Below are 25,987 nucleotides of genomic sequence, written 5' to 3'. Positions count from 1 at the left end.
AAATTGTCATGTTTTTATTTTCGTTAACAATGTGAAACAAACTTAATAAAAACCTTCAAAATGATGTGATACCTGAGTAGAATCCATGCTGGTATTGTCAGTGGAGTCAGTCCAAGAAGGATTTGTTGGTAAATGCTTCAACTTTGTCTTAAGCATTAGGCCATGGCATTTTAACATGTGACATGACAGAAACAAAACAAAACAAAACAAAACAAGAAAACCTTTCTAGAATCTAGCCCGACCAGACGCTGTTACTACGCTATGCGCAGACGTACCATGTACAGCGACTGGGCTGTGTATAGATTAGTTATCTAGAATCTAGCATTTTAATTTTTCAATTTTTTATTTTATTCTATAACTCCAGGACAATATTAATTTAAAGTGAGGCATTTACGATTCTTCTTCAAGAAGGCAAGTCGATAACCTGTATGATTACAGAAAATGAGGAAGTCATGTAAATTAATCGCCGAACACAAATGTATCTAGTTACGGTGTATTTGAGTAGTATACTGTAGGCTCAGCACCATGTCATGGCATATCCGGCATTATACCGGCACTGGAATAATTTACAAAAACACTTCCCCAACAAATTAAGTCATACGTGGGACCACGAAACGACACTAACCCGAACCCGCGCAAAACCACTTTACATCTGCATCTATCTCCTGGTTATAAGCTCAAGAATCGGATGCTGCATTTCAAGCAAGAATTTATACGCTATGTTGTGCAATGGATTTTCATCTTACCTTACAAAATCAAAAAGTAGGTTGAAGGCTCAGCAATCGTACGTCGAATCCAGGAGCTTCAGCGGTGATACCACGCCTATAAATAGTTTTGCTTGATTAAAATGACAAGATAGCGAAAAAAAGGCTACAGTCTACCTGTCACGCACTGTAGAGGGCGCTGTATGATATTGTTTTATTGATCATCAAACATCGCAGCCGTGCGTCTGATTTACAGAGATAAAAATACAGTGAGACATGTATAGATAATAGATTACATATACAAAAATCGAACAAAATACAATACAACAACAACAACAACAACAACAACAAATCATCAGTACATCAACAGTGACAATACGTACTCGTATATAAATCATATTACAAAAAGGCAGAGTTGTGTGAAGAAAAAAAATCAAACCTGGTTTACTTGTAATGTGCCATATTATCTTCCATTACTGACATAATTATTATCACAATCCTTTCAGCTGGTAAAAAGGGTACGAGAAGAAAAAAGAAGGCGTGAAATAAGGAATGTTCAGAGAGATAGAGAGTGCTACATGAAGTGTGAGTCTGAGACAGGATGTGGAGAGGGGAGATTGAGAGAAACAGAGTTAGGGGGAAGAGAGGAGAAATTAATAAAGGCTGGGGGAGAAGAAAAGGGAGGCACAAAGGGAGAGCAGGAGAAATCTAAAGATTAAGAAGAAGAAGAGGAGTGAATAGAGGGGAATAGGAAGGAAAGAAAAAAACTCAGGCCCTTTCCTTTTTTACATAAAATGAAGTATATGAAATACTGATTGTTGAAATATGACTTAAGTTATTTCACTACTTCATTATGTTTGGTACAAACATGTACAAACATGTATCTGAATAAAATTTATATAAAAACAGACAATACATAATGAATATTAGTGCATTATTGCGCTTCAGTTAAAGCAAAAACAAATACTTACATAAACATACATATTCATATAAACTTCTACATATAGGCCTATATACTTTCTTTCGACTTTCATTCAACCCGACTCTTGACCCCATTTGCCCACTATTCTTTTTTTTAATTCGCTACATAATGTACTATAAAATTATAACCGACATCATTCAATCGCCATATCTTATTCTTTAACCATCAAAATTTATTTATGTATGCAAAAATAAATGCATAGAGCAAGTCTGAACATATACAAAAAATAATAATAATAACATAATGATAGCAATAATACTTTAATTATGCATTGTGCCGATCCTTTCGCAAAACGAGTAATTTCCATTTTTGTGAAGTTGAGATATTAGCAATTAAAAGCTGCTAAAAGGAGGGGGAATTAATGAGAAAATAAGGGATACCTTTCATTATGTAATACCTTTACAAAAACAGTCTTAGTTGTTATGTTACCCAAGTGAGTTATCCCTGGAAAGGTGTGTACGCTCTATCTATTCCTAGCCCATTTTGCCACCCCACTGTCTACGGTATAAGGCCTATACCGTGGGAAAGTACAGTCTTCACACTTAATTCAGAGATCCGAGCTGACGAACGCACAACGTCATGTTGGACGCCGTGATCACTCATGCGTGGCGCACGGAAACGCCACGCAAAGCCTGGATGTACACAGGACGCTTTTTAAAGACAATACATACTTTGGGAATAGGCCTATACAGTGTACAACTGTACATTCTGTTTGAGTGGAAAAGACCAGGGCCCTGTTTCATAAAGCTGTTCGTAAAGTTACGAACGACTTACGAACGACTGGTGATCAGATTTGATGTGCTATACGTATCATAATTTCAATAATTCAGCCACAGGAACTAATCACCAGTTGTTCGTAAGTCGGTTGTAACTTTATGAAACACTCCTAGTTTTTACCATGGGCTAAGTACTGCACAGGGACATTCATCATTTCGCTGATTAATGGGAAACAGTTCCTTTGTCATCGACGATGCATGGTTATGCAATCATCATTTTTGAGACAGCAGCTAGGCGTTTTCACATCAGCCCGATAAAAATCCAAGCTCGAGATATTTTTCGCAGAAAATAGTCAGCAAAATAGCGCGCTATTTCGAAACATCAGACTGATGTGAAAACGCCTTTTTTATGTACTCACTTTTAGGCGTTTTCACATCAGCCTGATAAAAATCCAAGCTCGAGATATTTTTTAATTTCCCAAGAAACATCGGGCAGGTTTCGAAATAGCGCGCTATTTTCTGACTTGGGAAATTTTCCCGATAGCGAAATAGCGCGCTATTTGATAATGTGAACACAAATTAACGCGCTAATTGTATCGCTCTGATCGAGAATATTTCTCGAGTCCAACTCGGGAAATTTCTGTAATAGCGGGATAGTAGCGCGCTATTTGATAATGTGAAAACGACTCGAAAAATTAGCGCGATACATCCCATTATGCCTAGCTTGTGTGACCAGATCAATCGAGGCAATCTGCACACAAATCACGAGGAATTTTTGAGAGGGCACACACATTACTTATGCTGTTTGCACATACTCAGCTGTCGAATTAGGGCTGATTCTCTTCGGGCTGATGTGAATAAGAAATGAAATAGCGCGCTAACTCGCAATCGCGAAAAATTTCTCGAGCTTGGATTTTTATCGGGCTGATCTGAAAACGCCTATAGTGAGATGCGCATTTAGTCAACTGTCGGCGGATGGGGGATCTCATGAGGCGTTTTCACATCAGCCCGATGTTTCGAAATAGCGCGCTATTTTGCTGACTATTTTCTGCGAAAAATATCTCGAGCTTGGATTTTTATCGGGCTTATGTGAAAACGCCTAAAGTGGTTGGATTCGTTGAAAGTCCATGAATATTTTTTGTTAGTAGGTCCATGTTTTTGCTAATGTGATGTTTTCAGATTTTTAGCATACATACCTTTACGGCCTCAGTGCTTTGCCAGAGATTATTAAAGGGAACCCAAACTCAAAGACCAATGTGGATTGAGTGAAAGCAGCAACATTAGTCATGTTTAGTAGAACACATCAGTGAAAGTTTGAGGAAAATCAGACAATCGATGCAAAAGTTATGAATCTTATTTTTAAAGTTTTGACGTTGGAACCGCTGGATGAGGAGACTACTAGAGGTTATGACGTATGTGGGGACAACAATATAAAGAAAATTAAAAAAAAATCCACAAAAATTCATTTTTTCATGAAAATTACACATTCCATCAACTTTAAACTGACATAAGTTCTTATGTTAAGATTACCCCCCCTGCTTTCTGAAAGCGGTTAGTCAAGTGCCCTTTCATAATGCTATAGAAAAGTGAATTTTTGTGGAATTTTCTTGACGTTTGTCAAACGATGACGTTTGTAACAGTTGGTTAAAGGGAAATTCCTGACGATTTTCACAATTTCACATCATGTAGTATATAAATTGACAGCTCCATGAATAAATTTGTGAAATTTAGTATGGTCCTTGAGCAGAGAAACAATACTCTGAAAAATCTGAAACAAATTGCACTGAACAGTGTTCACATAGGAGCCTCACATATTATTTCAGCAATGGAGCCGTGTAATTCCATTACAATACCACTTGCTTAACAAGTTCACCTGTGTAGAATCTATGCATGCATTCTTCTTTTGTTCTGCTTCCTTGAGCACCAACTCATTCATTCTTATGGTGAGGCTGCCATGTCATCATCATCGTCTATTGCAATTTGTTGTAGATTTTGAAAACATTTCCTTCCCTCAACCCAATCACTATACATTCTGAAACTCTGTAATCGGCATAACTAATTTATAGTTGTTCAATGTTTAGGTCTGTAAATCACCAGGATGTCTCCTTTAAATGTGAAGACGGAATGAGAAAAACTGTGAGGTGCGGAGAAGGATGGGCTGCATGTATTTGCTGTTGCTCTTTGGCAGATCTACAGCATCACGCTAAGATAAAATTCGAAAGAGTATCATGTAGGGTCATAGGAAAAGTTCGAGAAATAGGAGGGGGATGGGTGGGGGATTGAGAGGGTAAAGACCAGAACAGTAAACCCGTCAGGCAAAATTTCTTGCATGCTAGGCTATTATCATAGGCAGAAAACGGAAGGAGGAGTTGGTCATTGAAGCGTGAATAATAGAATAAGTCAATGTATTACTAGTATACTATCTGCCAGCTATTATAGTACCCTGCTCTTTTTTCACCTGTGGAATGATATGCTGGTACTATCAAACCCACCGTTGTTGTCAGCTCGCGGCACGGCAGTCGAAGTTCGCTACCTCAACAAGACGGTGTTCTCCTGACTGTACATGCTGTGTAAGGTGCGCGGTATACTCAGCTCGGAGGAGAGCTGCAAGAAGGCATCGCGAGGTTGCCATACAGCCCTGTGTGGAGGGCACCTTTATCAATTACATACGCCGCTCATACTTGGTGGAATAGGAGTTTAGCTGTCTACTACATGTGAGTGACGATTAATGTCGTTGGATTCATTTCAATCCTTATTAATCTAACCAATCAGAATATGAACCATTCACTCTTTAATGCAGACCTTAGATATACTAGTAGATAAATGTGTTCATCTCGAGAAAAGCATAAATGGTAGGACTACCAACCACGAATTGCACACCCTATAGGACCCCAAGGCAAATGGACTATTAGGTACAGGAAGGTTAGACAGTAAAAGATCCTTCACTGAATGAAAATGTTCCTGCGGTTTACGTGAATGTAATGTGTATGTAAAATGATTGTAATCCGCAAAATAATGACCGCATAATGCAATAAGAATTGACCAAAGGGTGAGATTCAATGGTGTCTATTATTCAAATTCAAACTAGTAATTGTCAGTCTGATCTGCAAAAGATCAGCGCTATACAACTCTTAATTTGAAGCAAAATGTGTGAAAGTGGAAGTTGTGCGGAATGTGAGTCGAGCATTAATGCACTTGCGTAATTAATGTATGTTATCTGTGTGTATGTAATTATGCGATATAACAATGATTGTGTGTCGCATAATCATAGTAATCGTGTAGGCCTGTAATGTTTAAATTTTAAGCATTATTATGTACACTTATTACGTCTTGTTATAATCTGACATCAAGCATGATCATTAATGTGATATATTTATTGTGTATGGTTATAATATCTATAATGCGTGTGTATGTGTGTATGTGTTTGATGTGAGCGCGCATATACTTGTGTGTGTGTGTGATACAAATATCTCAAGAGTGTAGACATTCATGCACTGATCCACCCCTTAATCAAAATGTATTATGTGTATGGTTGTTATTGATTGTATAGTGATCCATTTAATCTATACATAACCACAATATTACGCACGCCACAATAGTCATGATAGTGATAGAAGATGTATACCATCTTCAGCATTTTTTTCTTTTTCCCCTTTCTTTCCTTTTTTTGTTTTCAAGTTCTTGGTGGAGCAAAAGACCACCGCTAACGACATAGTGCTGTTGAAAAATTGTGTAAGAAATTCCCATGTCACACTGATGGAGAGGAAAATGCGCAGGAAGAAAACACGTATAATCCCAATGCATGCCGGAATTTCCCCTCCTGCAAAAATTAACTTTGTCCTGGGGCGTATTCAACATGTATCTTTATATTATACCCGTTCATCTGTAAGTCTCGATCTCGTCACTTGACATGTTTTAAAATATACTGGTAGTAGATATACCAGTTATGTCGTTAGAGCTGTTCTGAGCTCAATGACATGACGAATATTTGAAACAACAGCAAAGTATAGTTCAAAACTCGTTATTTGTGCTGACTTACGCTTTATGTATCACCTGTTTCACATTAGTTATATCTGTTCTATGACAACTTATAACCATGCTAGGCTTTTACTATATCAGTTTTAAACATAATTACTGTTCTCTCTGCCTGTCATTTCATCTCATCTATTTCATTTTCAACAAAAATGAAATCGCAAATAAAAGTTTGAATACCCATAACTACACCAGATCATTGTACAACTGTCAGAATCGAAAGACAATAATTAATGTTGCCACTTTTATGACGAATATACACTGTAAAAACATCGGTGTTAGATTTAACACCATGGGTGTTAAATTCAACACCGATCAAGTGTTAATAGAGGACCACACCCACAAGTGTAGAAAATGCACTGTGATGGTGTTGAAAAAGTGTTCACCTGACACTTCGTAGTGTTAATTTGACACTGTACCTGGTGATATTTTGACACTGTACTGGTGTTAATTAAAAAAATGACACCACATGGTGTTGATTTGACATTGCTGGTGTTAATATCAATGGTTTAACACCCGTCCAGCTTCAATAAGAGACCACACCAGCTGGTGTTACTGTGGTGTAAATTTATTTTCAAATTTTTTCAAAAATCTAGTATTTTAATGTAAAATTCTTGATCGGCTTGTTTAAATAAAAAATCAACAAGAAGTGCAGTTACTAAGGAACTCTTCAAGAACAGTTTTATATTTGGAAATGACACCCGGAGGTGTTAATTTAACACCATAAATGAGCACCGAAAATTTAACACCAACTCGGTGTTCACTATTTAACACCGGACTTTTTGCAGTGTACAGAAGCAAAACGAGTGCCGTGAAAGATCGCAGACTGTAAACGCAGCTTCTCATTTTGTGAAAAATTTCAATTTTAGGGTATTGTATTTGTTTATACAGATTATACCTCGGGCACGAGAATACACATGCCATTTTACACAAATAGTTGTCTTTGAAGAGAAAATCGAGCTACTCTTGCGTTTTGTATAGAGAAAATGGAACTGAAAGAAAATTAACAGAAATGCCTGGTATAAAACCGAAGAAATCTAATGATCACTTTAACTAAAAGTTTGATGAAATCGAGCAGTGTATTGTATTTTCATTTGCTTTTAACAGAACACAAGAACAAGTGTTAATCACAACATTCCCAAACTGATTTGCATTGATCTTTAACCCTTTATCTCCACTATGATATACTAGTAGCACCAAGAACAGCTCCCACTAAAAAAAAGGATGTTTCACTTAACTATCTTTTTATATATCAGAACTTGAGATAGATATCTGAATGAATAGCAAATGCATTTTGCCAGCTGTAATGTATTGCTGTTTTACGACGTTGTATGCAACGCGCCGGTGCATGCGTCCTTCCAAATTCAGTGGCGCTATTATTCTGTTTCTAACCTTGTGTAAGAATTTCGTTTTTGAAAAGAAGTGTTTTCACGAGCACTGAAGCAGAATGGTATCTGAACAAAAGTTACAGTCGTGTTTCAGTTTACAAACACAGACCAATACGCACACATACACATGCACACACACAGACACACAGACACACAGACACAGACACAGACACACACATTCATGCCAAGTGATACGCGATTGCTATAACTAGTATAGACCTGTATGATCGCACGAAGACGTCACTTTTTCTTCTTTTTTTTTTGCTTTCGTTACATTACGGTTTTTAACAAAATTCACGCCACACTGCACGTTTTCGTCTATGAGCACGCCATTAAAGGAGACCTCTGGATGATTTTCGGATTTTTACATTTGAACAATTATAAGTTAGTTTATACTGAGGACAGAGTTTCAGAATTTATGATAATTGGGATGAAGAATAAGAATATTTTCAAAATTTAGAACAAATTGCAATGAACAAGGATGATGACATGGCAGGGTCACCATAAGAATGCATGAGTTGGGGCTCAAGGAAACAGACCAAAAGAAGAAGGCATGCATAGATTATACACAGGTGAACTCACAAGCAAGTGGTATTGTAATGGAATTACACGGCTACATTTCTGAAATATGTGAGCCTCTATGTCATCATCCTTGTTCAGTGTAATTTGTTAAGGTTTTTCAAAGTATTGTTTCTCTGCTCAAGAACTACAATAAATTCCACAAATCTGTACATGAAGCTGTTAATTTATGTACGACATGATGTGAAATTAAGAAAATCGTCTGGAATACCCCTTTAATGGCCAACAAAGATGTAGGTCTACCACTGTTATACTTCAATCAGGTATACGGTCGTTTGGCGCAATTTACCATGTGCAGATAAAACAAAAACATAGCACTAGTGCTTCAAAATACTTCTAGAATGTGAGTTAGGGATAGAAACAACCAATGTAAAAATTTGAACCAGTATAATCAGTATTAGGTACTGTTAAGTATACAAAATGTGAACAATAGTTATAATGAAAATGCTTCCAGACTAAACCGTCTGCAGTTATGGTTTCATGAGAAAAATAGTTATATCTCCTTATATTTTGCGCTTTATTGCAAAAATTTTATACGGTAGGCTGTTTTGTGATACAACTGACCGTATTGTGCATCAAAAGTGATATCTGAATCATTTTTTAAATCACTGCTACCAAAGGTAAACAGGACCTTTGACCTATAGTGCATGCCTCCTTGCATACTGTACAAGGCATCTCCAAGAATCTTGATTTTCGTGACACGCAGACAAGCAGGTTTGGACAGCGTTACCATAGAGTCATATAGTTAATATTTTATCTATATAAATATATAAAATTTATCATGAGGCTAATTCACATAGTAACAGGCCGGGTAATAATGTGAGATGATGAGGTGCATTTCACTCCATGATATAGCTTTATAGACCCAATAATATATCTCGTTAGAATTTGACAATTTAGAAAAAAAAAAATCACTTGCATTCTTCCATAGAAAATAATTCATTATATTCGAACAGCCGCACTCTTTATCAATAATACAGCAGCTGTTACTCGTCTTGTACAAGCTAGTCATCATTGCCCGTTCACTTTAACGCTTGGATGGATGAGTGAAAGAAATGACACATTCTTCTAGAATCAATTAAAATGAAGTGAATAGTCGATGAATATTCAGGTGAAGGTGACTGGAGAACTGATGGGAGGCAGGTAAGCCTAAATTGTTAGGCAGTGACATATTGTATAGTTGTTCATATTATTTTCAAATTTGCTGTCCAGCTCTCTATTTGTTTTATGGGTTCCATTTCGTGAGCACTAATAAACGAGATCGTGAAAAGTGATCACTTTTAATTGTACTCTGAATTTTCACACCCTTCCTAAGCTAGTGCTAAGAAGCAACGAACTGTTTCTTTTTTACATATACTGACTCTTATAATATTATGTAAGATGTTTGTATCATAAGGTCTTCACTTCAGTTTTTAAAATCATTTTTTTTTTAATTTCCACTTTTCTCATGCTATATCATTATTATATTTTTCTCCCTAGATTTCCTTCAGTGAGCAGTAGTTGACATCTGGCTACCTGCAAATCAAATGCGTAAGGATGCCTAGCTCTGACGTCATCCCGTTGCTGAGCAACAATGAAATGTGAGTCATTGTTTGTTCAAAATTGTGTCAATGACATTTGCATTGAATAAATATAATATTAAGTGTCATTATAACATCGAATGTTTGTGTTGTAGAAATAACTATGGAATGACAACTTTCGATGAAGACAGATTTGTGTACTTGCTGATGATAGACAGATTTCAAGAAATGGAACAATAAAGGGGAAATCCAGTCTAAATATAAGTAAATTTGATAAAAAAAGAGTAAAATAATATAAGTTCAACGGTAAAATTTTGATCAAAATCGGGTGAAAAATAAGGGAGTTATGACATTTAGAAGTTTCGCTAATTTCTTAGTAAACAGTTCTTGAACGGTCAATATTTGAAGAGCTTATTTGCAAAAGGGGCTAGATCCATTTTTGATGAAAATTTAGTTATTAGTATGACTGCACAGAATTACATTTGAGTTAGTTACAGTAAAAATTTCAACTCCAGACAACCATTTGAATAGAAATTATTGTAAAATTAGATTTCGATTTTCCGTACACTTGTGTACAAATTTTCACAAACAAACCAATTTTCTCTAAAATACTTAAAGTGGATCTAGCCCCTTTTGCAAATAAACTCTTCATTTTATGAATATGCAAATGGAAAAGTGAGCATGTCATACCCTCACAACTTGCCATAATAGCTTGTAGGCCTACATACAATTTTGAAATTTACAGTTTTTATTCAAAAGCAGTTATGCCCGAGGATCAAATCCTGGTATATCCAAAAGATCACTATCTTAAAGTTATTCAATCAGGAATAACATCATGTTTCATACTTCAATGACAGAAACATTGAATTTTCGTCATATTTTTTTTTTGTACAGAATCAATGGAAAATTGTGAGGTTATGAAATGGTTAGCTCACCCATTTGCATATTCATGTCCACTGTACAAGAACTGTTTTGCAGAAATTAGCAAAACTTCAAAATGTCATAACTTCCTTATTTTTCATCTGATTTCAGTCAAAGTTTTACCTGAACTTGTAAGATTTTAATACATTTTTTTAAATCGGACTAACTTACATTTGGACTGGTATGACATCATTACCTTAGTTATTGTAGCTATACAGTCTGTAGAAGTGGTTGCAATTGAAATAACCGTTTAGTAAACGCACAAGAAGTTTTAAAATTCCACATCTCTTCTTATCTTATTCCTGATGTGGATGGAGTTTGCAGAGTTCTGTTTACTTCACTTCACTCTGATGTGAAAGTCAAACTTGAACTCTCGCGAGTAACGTTAAAACAAGAAAAAAAAGTGAAGTCGCGTTACTTTAATAGTTTAGAAGCGAGCGCGAGACATTTCTTTCCATTTCATTTTCATTTTATTTGATTTCCAATTAATTTTATTTCATTTCTAACAACTCAAAAGATTTACATGCACATATAGTAACACAAAATCAGCACAACATTGTAACAAAGAAAAATACTGTACATTGTACTTAGACTGTGTCCTGTTTCTATATAAATGTATGTTACTATCGATTGCTTCAGCATTAAAAAAAAATCAAATCATGCGACATCCGATTTGATGTAGACATGTAGACTTATTGAACCTTTCTATCAAACGCATGTTGAGAACATTGGTGATTCCACGCACACACGATTTCCACAGTAATAAACCTATAGCTGAAAAACCCTTAGATCATTCTCGGGTCGTTTGTGTTGAGTTTATTGCTGAGTCACATTTCTCATTCAACTGCAGTCTTAGCGTAAATAGGATCTTTACCTATATATGCAATATACAGAAGAATCGTATTTCAACCAGCAGATTTGATTAATGACTGATCCAAGAGGTATACGTTAACTTCACCACCAGCGCATAATATAGCAACATAATCCAACAATAGGCCTTGATGGCACTTCAACATACAGCAGAAGACAACGCTCAATCGTGCAGAGAGCTTTTTAAGAAGGGTGTGTATATATTCCACTGAGTATATAACGACATGCTAAGCTTATGATATCATAAGTGATTGCAAAACAGAAGGAATTAAGAAGAATGCTTTGATAAATACAACAACATGCCTATAACATAATAGTGAAGTAATAAACGCATCGATCAGAAGTACCATTTTAAAGGAATATACTGTCCTGCTGATGCCAGAATAAACTATTATACATAGAGAACGAAAATGAAAAGGAAAAAGATTTATGAGTGTTGTGAATCTTTTCTTTGTGGTTAATGAAAGGAACATTTTTCTTTAAGCATGCACCTAACGGGGTCGGAAGTTCTGTAATTGGCTTTAAACATGAAGGCTTGACCTTTTTTTTTTTTTTTTTTTTTTTTTTTGGGGGGGGGGGGGGGGTGTAGGCCTACCATATAGACCCGTAACTAGCAATTTCTGAGTGAAATATATCAGCATGTATAATATCCTACTAGGCCTATAGCTGGTAACTGTATGTATACCCGTGTGAAGAGTTTTAGCAGAAAAGTCTTTTGCAAATTATAGTCAAGCTGGTCGACGTACATTAAGACTGAACATGGAAAGGCTTGAGTTGTTCGAATAATTTAATTTCCTTCTTCCCATTATTAACACACGCCTCTATGGGAGATTATTTGACAGGTGCAAAATCTGTTAACAGAACATTAGGCGTTTTCACATCAGCCGGATAAAAATCGAAGCTCGAGATATTTTTCGCGATCATATTTCATTTCCTATTCACATCAGCCCGAACATTATCAAATAGCGCGCTAGTTCGCATTAATTATCCTGCTATTTCGGAAATTCCCGAGTTGGACTCGAAAAATTTTCTCTTTCAATTTTCTCTATTAATTTGTATTCACATTATCAAATAGCGCGCTATTTCGTGATCGGGTTAATTGCCCAAGTCAGAAAATAGTGCGCTTTTTCGAAACATCGGGCTGATGTGAAAACGCCTAATGTCTGGGTCTGGAGGGGGTAACAGTTTACAGTGACACTTAAGAATGACAATGTAATGACAATCGTTTCATCTGAGCATGGGAAAAAGTATAAAGGCCACATAATTATGATGCAGATGGATAAGAGATAAAGGGCCCACATTCACTCATAAAACTATCATTAAAAAATAAGAAATAAAAAATCTTTGACAGTATATGAACCAAAGGGGATTGTTGAAGAAACTAGCGACCTTTATATGAAATAGTAGGCCCCCTACTTTATTATGTAAACATTGATGGCGCGATTATTATATTCAAAAGCCTAGAATAATAGCTAAATGAAAAGGGGTGAAACCTTTTTTTTTTCTAAATACATACAAAATATTCTTTAACTAATTATGATTGATTTCTTTAGTCTTTCAATATAATTTAGACAGATTCTAACAACGCTACCTCTGGACGTCATTAAAGGACAAGTTCACCCTCATATAGACATGTGGGTTGAGTGAATGCAGCAATACTAGTAAAACACATCAGTGAGAATTTTAGGAAAATCGGACAATCCGTTCAAAAGTTATGAATTTTTGAAGTTTCTGCTCAGTCACGGCTGGATGAGAAGACTGCTATAGCTTGTGATATATGTGTTATTCTTACAACGATATAAAGAAAGTAGAAAGAAAATTCGACATATTTTCGCTTTACTCGCATAACAATGGAACACTCGACTTCTCTCTTTCAGAAGGCAGGGGGAATAATATTGTCCTTAACGTATCCACGTCTGTAACAAGTTGAAGAAATGCGCACTTTTTTTTTCAAAAAGTAGAGTTTTGTGAAATTCTCTTTTTATTTTCCTTATATCGTTCTACGCATGTGACATCATACACTGTAATAGTCTTCTCATCCAGCAGCTGTGACTGCGTAGATGCTTTAAAAATTCATAACTTTGGAATGGATTGTTGGATTTCCCCCAAACTTTCACTGATGTGTTCTACTAATATTGTTGCATTCACTCAATCCACATATATGTATATGAAGGTGGACTTTACAAACCTAGGCCTATGGATTTCAAACTCGCTTTTAACTTCGAGTCCCTCGTATGAGGTTAGGACCATAGGGCCTATATGTGTCACGACTGTTTTAAGTCCTATCATTTAGGCCTATTCTTTCTTTCTGTACTAAAGGCTTGATAACCTTTCCACTTGCTGTTTCATCACATTTCCACACCGATATCAGCAGGTCGACTTAGACCTAGACGCTTCTTTTATACCCTTATCAGTCATACATTCATTTATCATGCATCGGGGTTTTGTTTGTTTGTTTGTTTGTTTGTTTGTTTGTCTGTTTTTTTTTTTTTTAATTTGTTACTTTCCCGGCTACGCATCCACTATCGCTCGCGTTCCGCAGTGTTACATGCATGCATGCATGGTGAATTGCATCGATTCTTGCCCACACGGTAAAAGACCAATGCGACTACTTGTATACAAGCGCACACATTCACGCAGCTAGTGCACAAAGCTAAAGCCAGAATCTCTAGAGAGAGGAACACGGCAAAAGAATGTAAATATTACTCTGTTATTTTGTGGTAATTTCTACATAATTATTTCATCATTTTTCTTTCTTATGAGAAACGATATACCATTGCTATAGCTAACAAATTGGACGTTTTCTTGTGAAGATATAGGGTCTATGCTATGACAACGTATTGGCAGCCAGATGGCATGATGATCACGAGTATGTTCGACGTGTGTGATCCCCAGCACAGATTACAATATGTTGGACAGGTGTGAAGCACTCGGTCACGAGTGACATGATCAGTTTATGTTAACAAAAATTCCCCTAAAAATGAACATTAAAACTTACTATACAGGGTTTTTGAGATTGAGGTTGAGGCAATTAGTAAAAACTTACGCTGAAAAGGCAAAACGAACAAATTACGGAGCATACTGATACAGTAGTACACGACGCACAATTTGTGTAATACTTTCTGCTTGCGCACGGCCACGGCAAGACTAAACTGGCGCTGCAGCACGGTTTGTTTTATATAGACATTTGTCTCCACTGCGTGCGACAGCTTCTGTGGCGCAATCGGTTAGCGCGTTCGGCTGTTAACCGAAAGGTTGGTGGTTCAAGCCCACCCAGGAGCGAAAGTTCAACTTTTTTTTTTTTCTTCACATTGTTTGTATAAAATCATTTTGTTGTTCATTGTGTGTTTGCTTGTGTTTATATTTTTTTTTCTTCTCTACTTTTTCTTCATCTCTTATTTTTTTCCCTGTAACATATTTGATTATTCTTTTTCCCTTTCTCTTCTTTTTTATTCATTCTTCATTATTATTATTATTATTATTGTTATTATTATTATTATTATCATTATCATTATTATTATTATTATTATTAGTAGTAGTAGTAGTATTTATTCCGTTGTGACCAACATCTTTAATATATTTTTCTCCATAAAAAGACGGACATGGAATAAGAAGTTTGGGGTATATCAATCAATTTTGTTTTCGAAACAGATTTCATTCGTCGCAACCATAATCAATATAAATATCCAAAGTTTCCCGCTGGCCGGGACCTGAACTTTCATATATTATTTTTTGACATGAAAAAAAAGAAGATAGAAAACAGATGGTTGAAAAATACAGCTTCACATTAAGTGAAGATTTTCGCTAAGAAGTCGGTTGTCTTGATTTTCAAGCCATCCTTTGTGTTTCTTGGGAAGTTAGATCATTCAGCAAAGCTAAAATGCAACTCCTCGTCTGATACCAACAAGATTGTAAATTTTGTAATTCTATGTCAACAACACTATTCTATATCCTTAATCGACCAGCACTCGACAACCTGACTCCTGTTTTCGAATACAAACAAACGCCTGTTGAAATCACATTACACTGTTCTGGATTCAATGTCATGAGCCTTAGTACAGCATTTAGCTTATTTAATACAATACTTGTATATCTAACTGTTATGTAGAAGACATTGTAAGCATTTTCTCCACACTTTTATAACAAAATTTATAATTACCTTGATACCAAGCTCCGATCCCATGTAAATATGTAAAATAAGTACATGTGATATCAGCTGTGTTTTGGCCGAAAGTCACGGTTCCCTCATATCGATAACTCATCTTGCCCAAGCTATTAAATCCATTATCAGTGTAAAAGAAAAATGAAGATCGTACGCCTTTAGAGAGCATGGGGTATGCTGGGGTCATGTAATATTTACAAGAGGATGGGGCTTTCAAAACCAACCGAGCCAGAGTAGTGTAATACGCCTATACTCATGTTCAAGTATTCCACGATATCAGTAAGTGACCATTAGCAGGTATAACCTTAAATGTCAGTCGACACGGCGACCAGACGACAGAAAACAAGAAATCGTTGACTTTTTAAGCTTGAGTTTTGTCCAACTATTGATTATAATTATGCCGCCATTATGGAATGACATCCTCAGATGAACAAAAGTAAGGTACGAGTTTTAACAATATATTGCGTTCGTGTTGCTTAGAGGCTACTAAAGATTGCAATCAGATATTGTTATTCCATTTCGTGTTATTTCATAACGAAATTTGCTATCAAATCAATGATTAGTGTGCAATTTGAACTGATTGCTGCCAAATCTAATATTTAAAGGTACTGTTTACCATAGGGAACAGTGATTTTAAAAAATGTTAAAGATATCACATTTATTGATTCATACGCACCTGCGTATGTGTAGATCTGTTGTATAATATCACAAAACATCCTACCATATAAATTGTTTTCAATAAAGCCGAAAATATAAGGAGATATCACTGTTATTCTCAATAAAACATAACTGCAGACGGTTTAGTCTAGCAACATTTTTATTATAACTATTGTTCATATTTTTTATTTAACAATACGGTACTTAACATTGATAATACGGATTCAAATTTTTACACTGGTTGTTTCTATCCCAAACTCACATTTTGGAACTATTCTAAAGCACTCATGCTGGGTTTTTGTTTCATCTGCAAATGGTAAATTATGCCTTTAAGACATGCATGCATTGTATCCAGGTAAGAGTTAAAGTGAAAAATAAGTGAAAAACTGACATTTTGGCCAATAAAAACTATCTGTATATTACTTGTTCTAGTTTAGTATAGTTTTGGTTAAACATCTCAAATTTGACTTCTCATTGCAGTGTATCTAATAATGAGAAACCAACCAATGGGAATATCATTGGAGGATCGGGTAAAAATCACTATGGAGCAGCGAAAAGCGCGGAAAGCTCATACTACGAGTTCACCCCCGTTCTGCTCTCTTGGGAAAACGTGGTGGTGCGGGGAGCAGCGAAGCGGAAGAGTGGTGAAAAAAGCAGCTGGTTGAGGAGGAACGGAAAAAAAGATGTAGAATACGGAGAACTTGTTGAATCGAAGGAAATTCTCCGAAGTGGTGAGAGCATTATTTGATTTGATTAATTTTACCATGATCATTTTAGCCACTTGCAAATGTTTCTGACAAAATGACACAGCATGTTCCAGTGGTTTGATTACGTTTTTGGAGCAAGCTATCTAATAATCATATGAATATATGAAGGAATAAATGAATGAATGAATGAATGAATGAATAAACGATCGAGAGAATAGATAAGTAAATCATATTACAAAAGAACGAAAGAAAGAAAGAAAGAAAAAAAACACGAAAAAGTATTAAAAAAATAAATGAGTTAACGAAGTAAGTTAACGATTTAAGGAATAAATGAATTTACATTCGATGATTCGATTGATGACATCAAAACCCGATATATAAATTATCATTAAGAAGTTATCATTTATACAAACATTAAAACTTTTGTGCTTTGTTAATGTTGGTTTTTTTTTATTTCGGAACAGGGAAGACATGATTGGAATTCATGCTCATAAAATAATTCCACAAACTCTGTCATTTTAGTGGGTCTCTCCATTTTTCGCACCTTAAGTAAGGTTATACATGGACTTCATTTCGACCACTTCTGTTTCTTTTAACTACAATGTATAATTACTATAAAGTCCTCAATTGTAAAGTCTTTTCATTACACTATGTTCTATTTACCTTATTCTCTGTTATCAAAGGAAGTGAAACATATATGTTTTGTAATCGAAAAATGAAACAAACTTTGAATTGAAAAAAAAGAATAATACTGACAGCTTTCCACTCACGTCCTGTTCTCTCTGAAGATAGCGTGCAAATTTTTAGAAGCGATTTGCACTCATTAAACGATTTCTATAATAATCCTGTACCTTGTTAAGCAGCTTACACAACGAGCTTAGAACAAACAGAAGAGACCACCAGCATATATTAAGTAGAGGTTTGTGACTTTATACTCCATGTACTAAGTCTCTCTTGCCTTTGTTCACAGTTACTGGTATTGCAGAACCGGGAACGCTTACCGCCATTATGGGAGCCAGGTAGCTATGACCCCCTCCGACCGTCCCCCACCCTCTCCCCTTTTAACACTTAATACCCCATCCCATTTCCAGTCATTATCTTTTCCCATTCCCATCCCTCACGTCGCCCAAGTCAATGAGTTTACCACAGTCCCCCTTTCCACATTGCAGGCGCCATGCTTTTTGTTTCGCCATCCTCTATTTACGACAATCCAGTTCAAGTTTAATTATCCTGAAAATTCTTCCCCATTTCAATGAGCAACAGTATCAATACGAGCAGACTGTAGTTGGTTTGTAGTCATGTTTTGAGCAAAGTATCCCCTCTATGGCTTTCAGCGTGATAAAGATATAAAACTGGCGATTGGAAAGGGTAATCACGAATGACTTGTTGCTTTTACTAATGCATGTGTCCAATGCATTTACATCTGTGACGTATTATGGAGTTGAACAGAATGTTTTAATAAGATTGTAGAAGTTAATAAGATGCGATCAATACCCCGTCGAAGGAAAGAAATCAATTCAGTTAGATTTAATTGTGCTTTATTTCATCCAACAAAAAGTAATACAAATACAAAATTTACCTTTAGTAAAGCGTATTTTTAACAATTTGTTAAAAAAAAAAAAATCAAATGCCATATTGCCCTGACTTTTGTAATATTAATTTCCGACTGTCATGTAAAATCCTTTACATTTTACATGTATTATATTTCGGTATAGGATCATGGTTTTATGAGTATGTTTAATTTTTCACCCTTCGATCCACCATCTGAAAATATTTCATCTTTTAAGTGGAGCGGGAAAGACAACGTTGTTGAACACGCTGAATCTGCGCAGTCGCGAGGGTCTGGAAGTCTCCGGCAGCATTCTAGTAAACGGCCGTCCCATTGGTCACCAGATGGCCCGCCTTTCGGCCTACGTCCAACAGGATGACTTGTTTCTCAGCAATCTGACCGTCACGGAACATCTAACTTTTCAAGTGAGAGATAACAAACTAAAGATATATAGAATAAACGGAAAGTAAAAAATATATTAAAGAAATTGGTTGTTGAGATGATTTTGAAATAGATATTTAAGCAGACTTCCAAAAAGATTCATTTCTCTCCTTTCGTTCTCTTTAATTGTTTTTCATCTCCGTTTCTTCCTTTTCTTCATAATATATATTTCCTCTTTTATCTTTCGTATCGTTATCAATATGTATATAATTAGCTATTGTTATCGTTGTTATATTCTCGTTATTTTGAATATCTCATTTTTGTTATTACTAATATCTTTACTTTATGCTGCTAAAACCCATGTCTGCATGTGGTCTGGTTATAGCCCTACTTAGTCAGGTTAGTGACCAGTAACTTTCAAAGGCAAAGTACATCAATATCCTATATGATACAGTGGATCCACAAAAAACGCCCAACAAAGTGATTGAGTACTTTTGATTTTTTTTCTTCACAGCCTCACCTCAATAATCAGCGCTCAGGAAACTTATAAACATTACACAATTTTCTTGGTACAATTATGTTGTACATGCAAAACACTTTTTTTCCCCGCAAGCTATACATGGCAAAATTCCATTAGTAATTTAGATTTGAAATTCATTTGCGTCTCTTATGCTATGATAAGGAGTGATAACTGCAATATAATATATTCTTTCGTGCTCAAAATCATCCAAACTCAAATACAAATTCAAAATTAAATGTGCCACGTCATGAAACCTCTAGAGCTTTGAAAAATATCCATACTATCCTCAAGTTCATTAAGACTATAATAAAGCATAACTAAATATTGTTGTTGTTGTTGTTTATAAGTTTTGTTTTGTTTCGTTTTATTTTTTGTTTCTTCTTTTTTTTATACATTGCTATTGCTGTTTTTGTTTTACCCATGCCCTCCTTATCCAGGCCTGGGTTAGAATGGACAAGGAAATCCCCATGAAATCCCGACTACGACGTGTTAGTGATGTCGTACGAGCGGTGAGAACCGTAGTGATCATTACTTGCATTTTCACAATCGCTAAATGAAACTAACTCGCAAATTTATTAGCTCAACTGTCAGTCAAAGAAACAAAGGCGTGTAAGCAACGCAGTAATGGTAATGTAGCGTACAAAATAACATGTAGCTTATTTATAGCTTCTGTGGCAAGCTGTTCAGTCTTTTTATAATTTAGACCCTAATGATCATGGTAATAATGGGAATCAAATTCTAATTTAAACATTACTATGTCTTTATGATCTGAAATATTTATTCGTCTCCCTTTGGAATTAGGATATTGTCAAAGGTATACCGTTATGAAGCCTTTCGAATTCTGAAAAAAGTGCATTACTATATATATGATTGAATAACAATGATCATTCGATAGGATTATCATTTGAGCTGGTTATATCCTCATTTCTGTCTCATTTTTATTTTTCTTCCTTTTTACTTACACTGATCGAAACGACACAGTCTGGATCAAATAACTCGAAATGAAATCCTGCAGAAGGATGTCAGCTAAAGTTTAAAAATTATATGTCATCTCGATTGTGCTTCTCCTTTGCTCTTTCATCACACACGCACACATATACACGCACACACACAAACAAATAAACAAAATAAAACAAAAATACGTACTGACCTGACAAAACAGCTTGGTCTGAGTAAATGCGCCGACACCGTCATCGGGAATCCAGACCGAGGCATCAAAGGAATATCTGGGGGCGAGAGGAAGAGACTGTCCTTTGCTTCAGAGGTAATTTTCTTCTCATCTTTTTTGTTCCTCTTCATCCATTCTTCTCTGTCTTCTTCATTAAATTGAATTAAATTAAATTAAACTAATTAAATCAAATTGAATAGAATTAAAATCAAATTAAATTGAATTAAATAGAATTAAATTAAATTAAATTAAACTAAATTAAATCAAATTGAATAGAATTAAAATCAAATTAAATTGAATCAGATAGAATTAAATTCAGTTCAATTCAATACACTTTAATATCAATCAAATTCAACTCGGTTTAATTGTGCTTTATTTCCATCCGACAAAAGGTGATACGAATTCAAAGTTTATTTGAAAAATCATGTCGTTAACAGTTTGTAAGAAATACAAACCATTAGGGATTCAAAATATATGAACGAATAATTATATCGTGATAGAAACAATTGCAAATGCGTACTTTGCAATGGTGGCAAAAAGTACATACAGTGATGGAAAATAGTGATCTAGTGAAAAATTGAGCTTGTAAAACGTGGGTCACTCGAGACTGCTTGAAAAACGATATGCCAATATCATCTATCCAAAATATATTCATTACAGCTGGAGCATTTCATAATTATATGATGCAGGTAATACATAAACATATTCATGTTCTCCTTGATCCCTTCTTCTCCAGTTGTCTTCACATTTTTATTAATCTTCTGTCTCACTTTCGTCTTATGTTCCTTGGGCTTCCTCTATAATTTTTCTTCATTAATTTTTCTTCTCTCTCTTCTTCCCTCTTTACGATGAATTTTGAGGTACATCTTCCCTGTTCACCAAGCAGGAGAAGTTTATGCTGTTGTGTTTTCATCCTATTTTTTTTTTTTCAGAAAGACTACATAATTCAAGATTCCTGGCAACGCGTAGTAACATTTTGTATGTTTTCAAGGTCGGAAGTTGTTGATGCCACATTGTACTATAGGCTGCATTATATAAAACACATGACAACATTAGGTCCCCTTCGACACTATATAATTGCAAATAAAATATACTCCTTGTATGTAGTAAAATCCACGTGATTTGATAAAAAACCACACAAACACAACAACAACAACAAAGGGTGCGTTAATAAGTCCAGATTCTAACGACCCCTTTTCCCCGTCGAGGTAACTTAAACACTTTATTTCACTGAATAACACTCATATTTATAATTTGTTCTTATTTCATGTAATATATTGTGCGTTGTTGTGTGTGCACAAACACTTCTACACAAATAAACAGGTGCTGACCAATCCTGCCCTGATGTTCTGCGACGAGCCCACTTCCGGTCTAGACTCGTACATGGCCCAGAACGTGGTCTCCACTCTCCGAGACCTGGCCTCGGAAGGACGCACCATCCTGTCCACCATTCATCAGCCCTCCTCCGAAGTCTTCGCCATGTTTGACAGGTGTGAACACCAAGTATACCTACACTGCAGAAACATCGGTTTTAGATTTAACACCATGGGTGCTACATCCTACTCCAATCAAGACAGTGTTAAAAGAGGATCTCACCCACAGTTGTAGAAAGTATTTTGTGATGATGTTGAAAAGTGTTCATCTGGCACTTGTTGGTGTTAATTTGACACTGTAGCTGGTGATATTTTTGACCATGCGCTGGTGTGAAATCAATTCACAATGACACCGCATGGTGTTGATTTCTTATTGCTGGACAGGTGTTAAAGTCAATGGCATAAAACCTGCCCAGTGTCAACAGGTGTTAGTGTGGTGTAAAGTGTATTCACACATTTTTTCAAAAATCAAGTAGGTACCTACTTTATCGGAACCACAACAAACACAGACACATACACTACGCACACATACACACACACTCTAAAAAATGAAACGGTTTAATCAACATCTTAAATGTTGTCACTCCTCCACCCTGTATACAATTGGGTTGAATTTAAAGGAGAACTTCGGATGATTTTCAGATTTTTACATTTGAACAACTACAAATTAGTTATACTGAGGACAGAGTTTCAGAATTTGTGATAATTGGGATGAAGAATATGAATTATTTTTAAAATTTAGAACAAATTGCAAGGAACAAGGATGATGACATGGCAGAGTCACCATAAGAATGCATGAGTTGGGGCTCAAGGAAGCAGAGCAAAAGAAAAAGTCATGCATAGTATATACAGGTGAACTCGCAAGCAAGCGGTATTGTAATGGAGTTACACTGCTACATTTCTGAAATATGTGAACCTCCTATGTCATCATCCTTGCTCAGTGTAGTCTGTTTAAGGTTTTTCAAAGTATCGTTTCTCTGCTCGAGAACCACAATATAAACTTCCGCAAATCTATACAATGGAGTTGTCAATTTATGTACTACATGATGTGAAATTATGAAAATCGTCTGGAATGTCCCTTTAACACTCAATATGTTGGATTTACCATTTCTGAAAAGGTAGCTCAACATTTTGTGTGTAAAGTTTAACATTGTGAGTGTTAAATTTAACATTCCAAAAGGTCGGAGAAGTGACATTTAAAATGTTGATTTACAATTGCATTCTTTTTAGAGTGTGCAAACAAGCAAACAAAACACAAAGAGACACTAACACAAGCACACCGCGCGCATGCACATTGAATTGAATTGAATCGGAATTGAATTGGATTAATTTGTTTTTCGTGGAAGGCAGCAATCTGAAAATTTGTATACATACTTCCAAGCAACCTCGGGACCAGCGGTTTAAAGTCTCCTCCTACGAATGGGGATAAAGTCCATTGCCTAACGGGGTACAACCGTTGCAGCCAGGGGATTCGAACCAGCAACTTTGTGACTGACAGTTTGTTAATTGTCTTATCCACTGAGTACCTAAGTAAAGGCAGTCATATAGATATCGTATAGACCCTATCCTATATATATGGTGATAATCAACTAACTTGTCCAGTGGGGTAGGACCGATACAGTAGCAATACGTTGTACCATAGATATGGCATGATGAAAAACTGGACAACTCGTGGCGTTGAAATAATTTATAGGCCTACATCTTTTTTTTTAAGTTATTGAAAAATACAATAGTTTTTATCTTTGGTAGAATGTATTATGCTTTAAACTTCACTGAAGTACAAACATTGTATATACTGTAGATATATCAATATATTTGAATTCAGCATAATTCAACATAATTATATTTTATTGATGACTGTTTTGAATTTCGTGTGCAGGATTCTTCTGATCGCCGAAGGACGAACAGCATTCATCGGTACCACCAAGGAAGCACAATCTTTCTTTGCAGAGTGAGTAGGCATGACGAAATGGATTTGAATTACTGAGTATGCATGAGATTGGTTTGAATTATGTATGATTCGAACCCATCTCATTGAATTAATCATTGTTGAGAAGGGACTGTTTGAGAAGGGTAAGAAAAGAAGACAGGTAATTGAAATTCTACCTCTTTCACGTCTGGAGGTAGAGCGTTCCACATTTTGACAAAATGGCGGGGATTTAAAAAGGTGAAAGGAAAAGGGCCTGAGTGCGGGAAGTGAGATGGCTAATTTTTTAGGATATCTAGACGGCGGGCGTTTATTAGCATGTTGGTAGACAGAGATTTGCATTCGGTGAAACCATGGGGCCTTTAAGAGAAAAAGATAAAAGTAAGAAGTTCCTCCTAGAGGTGACAGTCGACCAATTTAGAAGAGACAGCCTGTCTTCATTTGGCATGTCACTCCGCCGTAGTTAGAGGGCCAGCTGAATGGCAGTTTGTTGATCAAGCTCGAGCTGTAACCTGCAAAGTAGTAATACTGCGATGCCATGATGGAATATCAGTAATACAGGAATGAGAGCTAACGAGACTTAGTACAGGGAAAATGTATAGCAGTGGTTGTTGACTTTTCTGCAACTACGCGGGTAAATCCCAGAAGTCGATTAGTCTTCTTCGCAAGACTTTGTGCGATTTCCAGCTGAACCGCGTCGAGCAAGTCAGAGAATGGTGTTACCTGGGGCCCGTTGCATAAAAATTAATATTATGGTAACTTTGCCATCCAATGGTAACTTCCGTGGAATTCTTGGTTTTGATTGGCTGTTGAGTATTGTTTCCTAGCGTGGAATACCGCATGAAGTCCAGTCAACACAAGTAGCACTCATTGCAGGGGCATGACGTCACAATGGTTCCCAAACAGGGTTAAAGGGGTGTATACTATTGGTCGAGGTGAAGATTCAGCTCAAAACCTTTTGCGAGATACTTAGAAACCACTTTATGAAATGTTAAAAAGCATACAATTTTTAAGAGGAGTTCAAACCTTATTTAATGAAAATGGGTTTTAAAATGGCTGAGATATCCAAAATCAAAGTAAAACAAAGCAACTCTAATAAAAGATGGATCCCACCTTTTATTAGGATCGCTTTATTTTAGATATCTCGGACATTTCAAGACCAATTCTCATCAAATAAGCTTTGAATTCCTCTTAGAATTATATGCTCTTTCATATTTCATAAAACCTTTCTCATTGTCTCAAAAAAATTATCATAGAAATGTTGAAAATCTGAAGTCCCATATCTCAACCGAAACTGTACATCCCTTTAAGCTGTTTTTTTTTCTTACTACCGAAGACGTGGACTCATTTCTCCTGTACATGATACTATTGTATAGTGTTAAAGGAATCGTATAGTTTTGGTTGAGACCTAATTTCAGGTTTCTAACATTTTTTGGTGAGATAATGAGAAACCTCTTATGAAATATGAAAGAGCATGTAATTCCATGAGGAATCCAGTGTTTATTTGATGAAAATTGATTTTGAAATGGCTGACATATCCAGAACAGAACGATTCTAATAAGTGTGGGACCCACACTTTTTTTACCATCGCTTTGTTTTACTTTGCTGTTGGATGTTTCAGTCATGCCAAACCCGATTTTCATCAAATAGATTTTGAATTCCTCTTAAAATGGTATGCTCTGTACTATTTCATAAGTGTTTTCTTGGTATCTCGCAAAAAGTTAAAAGCCCAATTCTCATCTCCACCAATACTGTACCATCCCTTTAAACACCGTATCATTGAGGGCTATATTATGTTCCCGATATCACTGAATAGTTATTTATAACTTGC

The 25,987-nt window shown here is 35.8% G+C and overlaps 2 protein-coding genes and 1 non-coding gene across 4 annotated transcripts in view; 2 read left to right on the top strand and 1 right to left on the bottom strand.

Moving 5' to 3' along the window:
* The window catches only part of LOC139723327 (sorcin-like), a 33,879-nt gene extending 33,041 nt beyond the window's left edge, over positions 1-838 (bottom strand). For both annotated transcript variants that reach the window (XM_071634589.1, XM_071634590.1), the window contains exon 1: positions 747-838. The gene's annotated coding sequence lies outside the window, so the exon portion shown is untranslated. The remainder of the gene's footprint in view (positions 1-746) is intronic.
* A 4,165-nt stretch (positions 839-5,003) lies between these two features.
* Positions 5,004-25,987, top strand: part of LOC139723320 (protein white-like) — a 32,279-nt gene continuing 11,295 nt past the window's right edge. Inside the window, exons 1-9 of the mRNA XM_071634581.1 lie at positions 5,004-5,116; positions 9,881-9,981; positions 17,012-17,262; positions 18,209-18,257; positions 19,026-19,212; positions 20,126-20,197; positions 20,851-20,952; positions 22,180-22,346; positions 24,109-24,180. Coding sequence (XP_071490682.1) covers positions 9,938-9,981; positions 17,012-17,262; positions 18,209-18,257; positions 19,026-19,212; positions 20,126-20,197; positions 20,851-20,952; positions 22,180-22,346; positions 24,109-24,180 — 944 coding nt within the window. The 5' untranslated portion in view covers positions 5,004-5,116; positions 9,881-9,937. The remainder of the gene's footprint in view (positions 5,117-9,880; positions 9,982-17,011; positions 17,263-18,208; positions 18,258-19,025; positions 19,213-20,125; positions 20,198-20,850; positions 20,953-22,179; positions 22,347-24,108; positions 24,181-25,987) is intronic.
* On the top strand, positions 14,921-14,994 carry Trnan-guu (transfer RNA asparagine (anticodon GUU)). The gene has a single exon. It is a non-coding gene; the product is annotated as a tRNA-Asn (tRNA).

This window comes from Diadema antillarum, unplaced genomic scaffold (genome assembly GCF_040938485.1).
Source record: "Diadema antillarum isolate AM-2024a unplaced genomic scaffold, OU_Dant_1.0 scf00000186, whole genome shotgun sequence".
In the NCBI taxonomy this organism is placed as follows: domain Eukaryota; kingdom Metazoa; phylum Echinodermata; class Echinoidea; order Diadematoida; family Diadematidae; genus Diadema; species Diadema antillarum.
The sequence above is the reverse complement of the archived record's forward strand: the minus strand, read 5'-3'. Positions and strand labels throughout refer to the sequence as shown.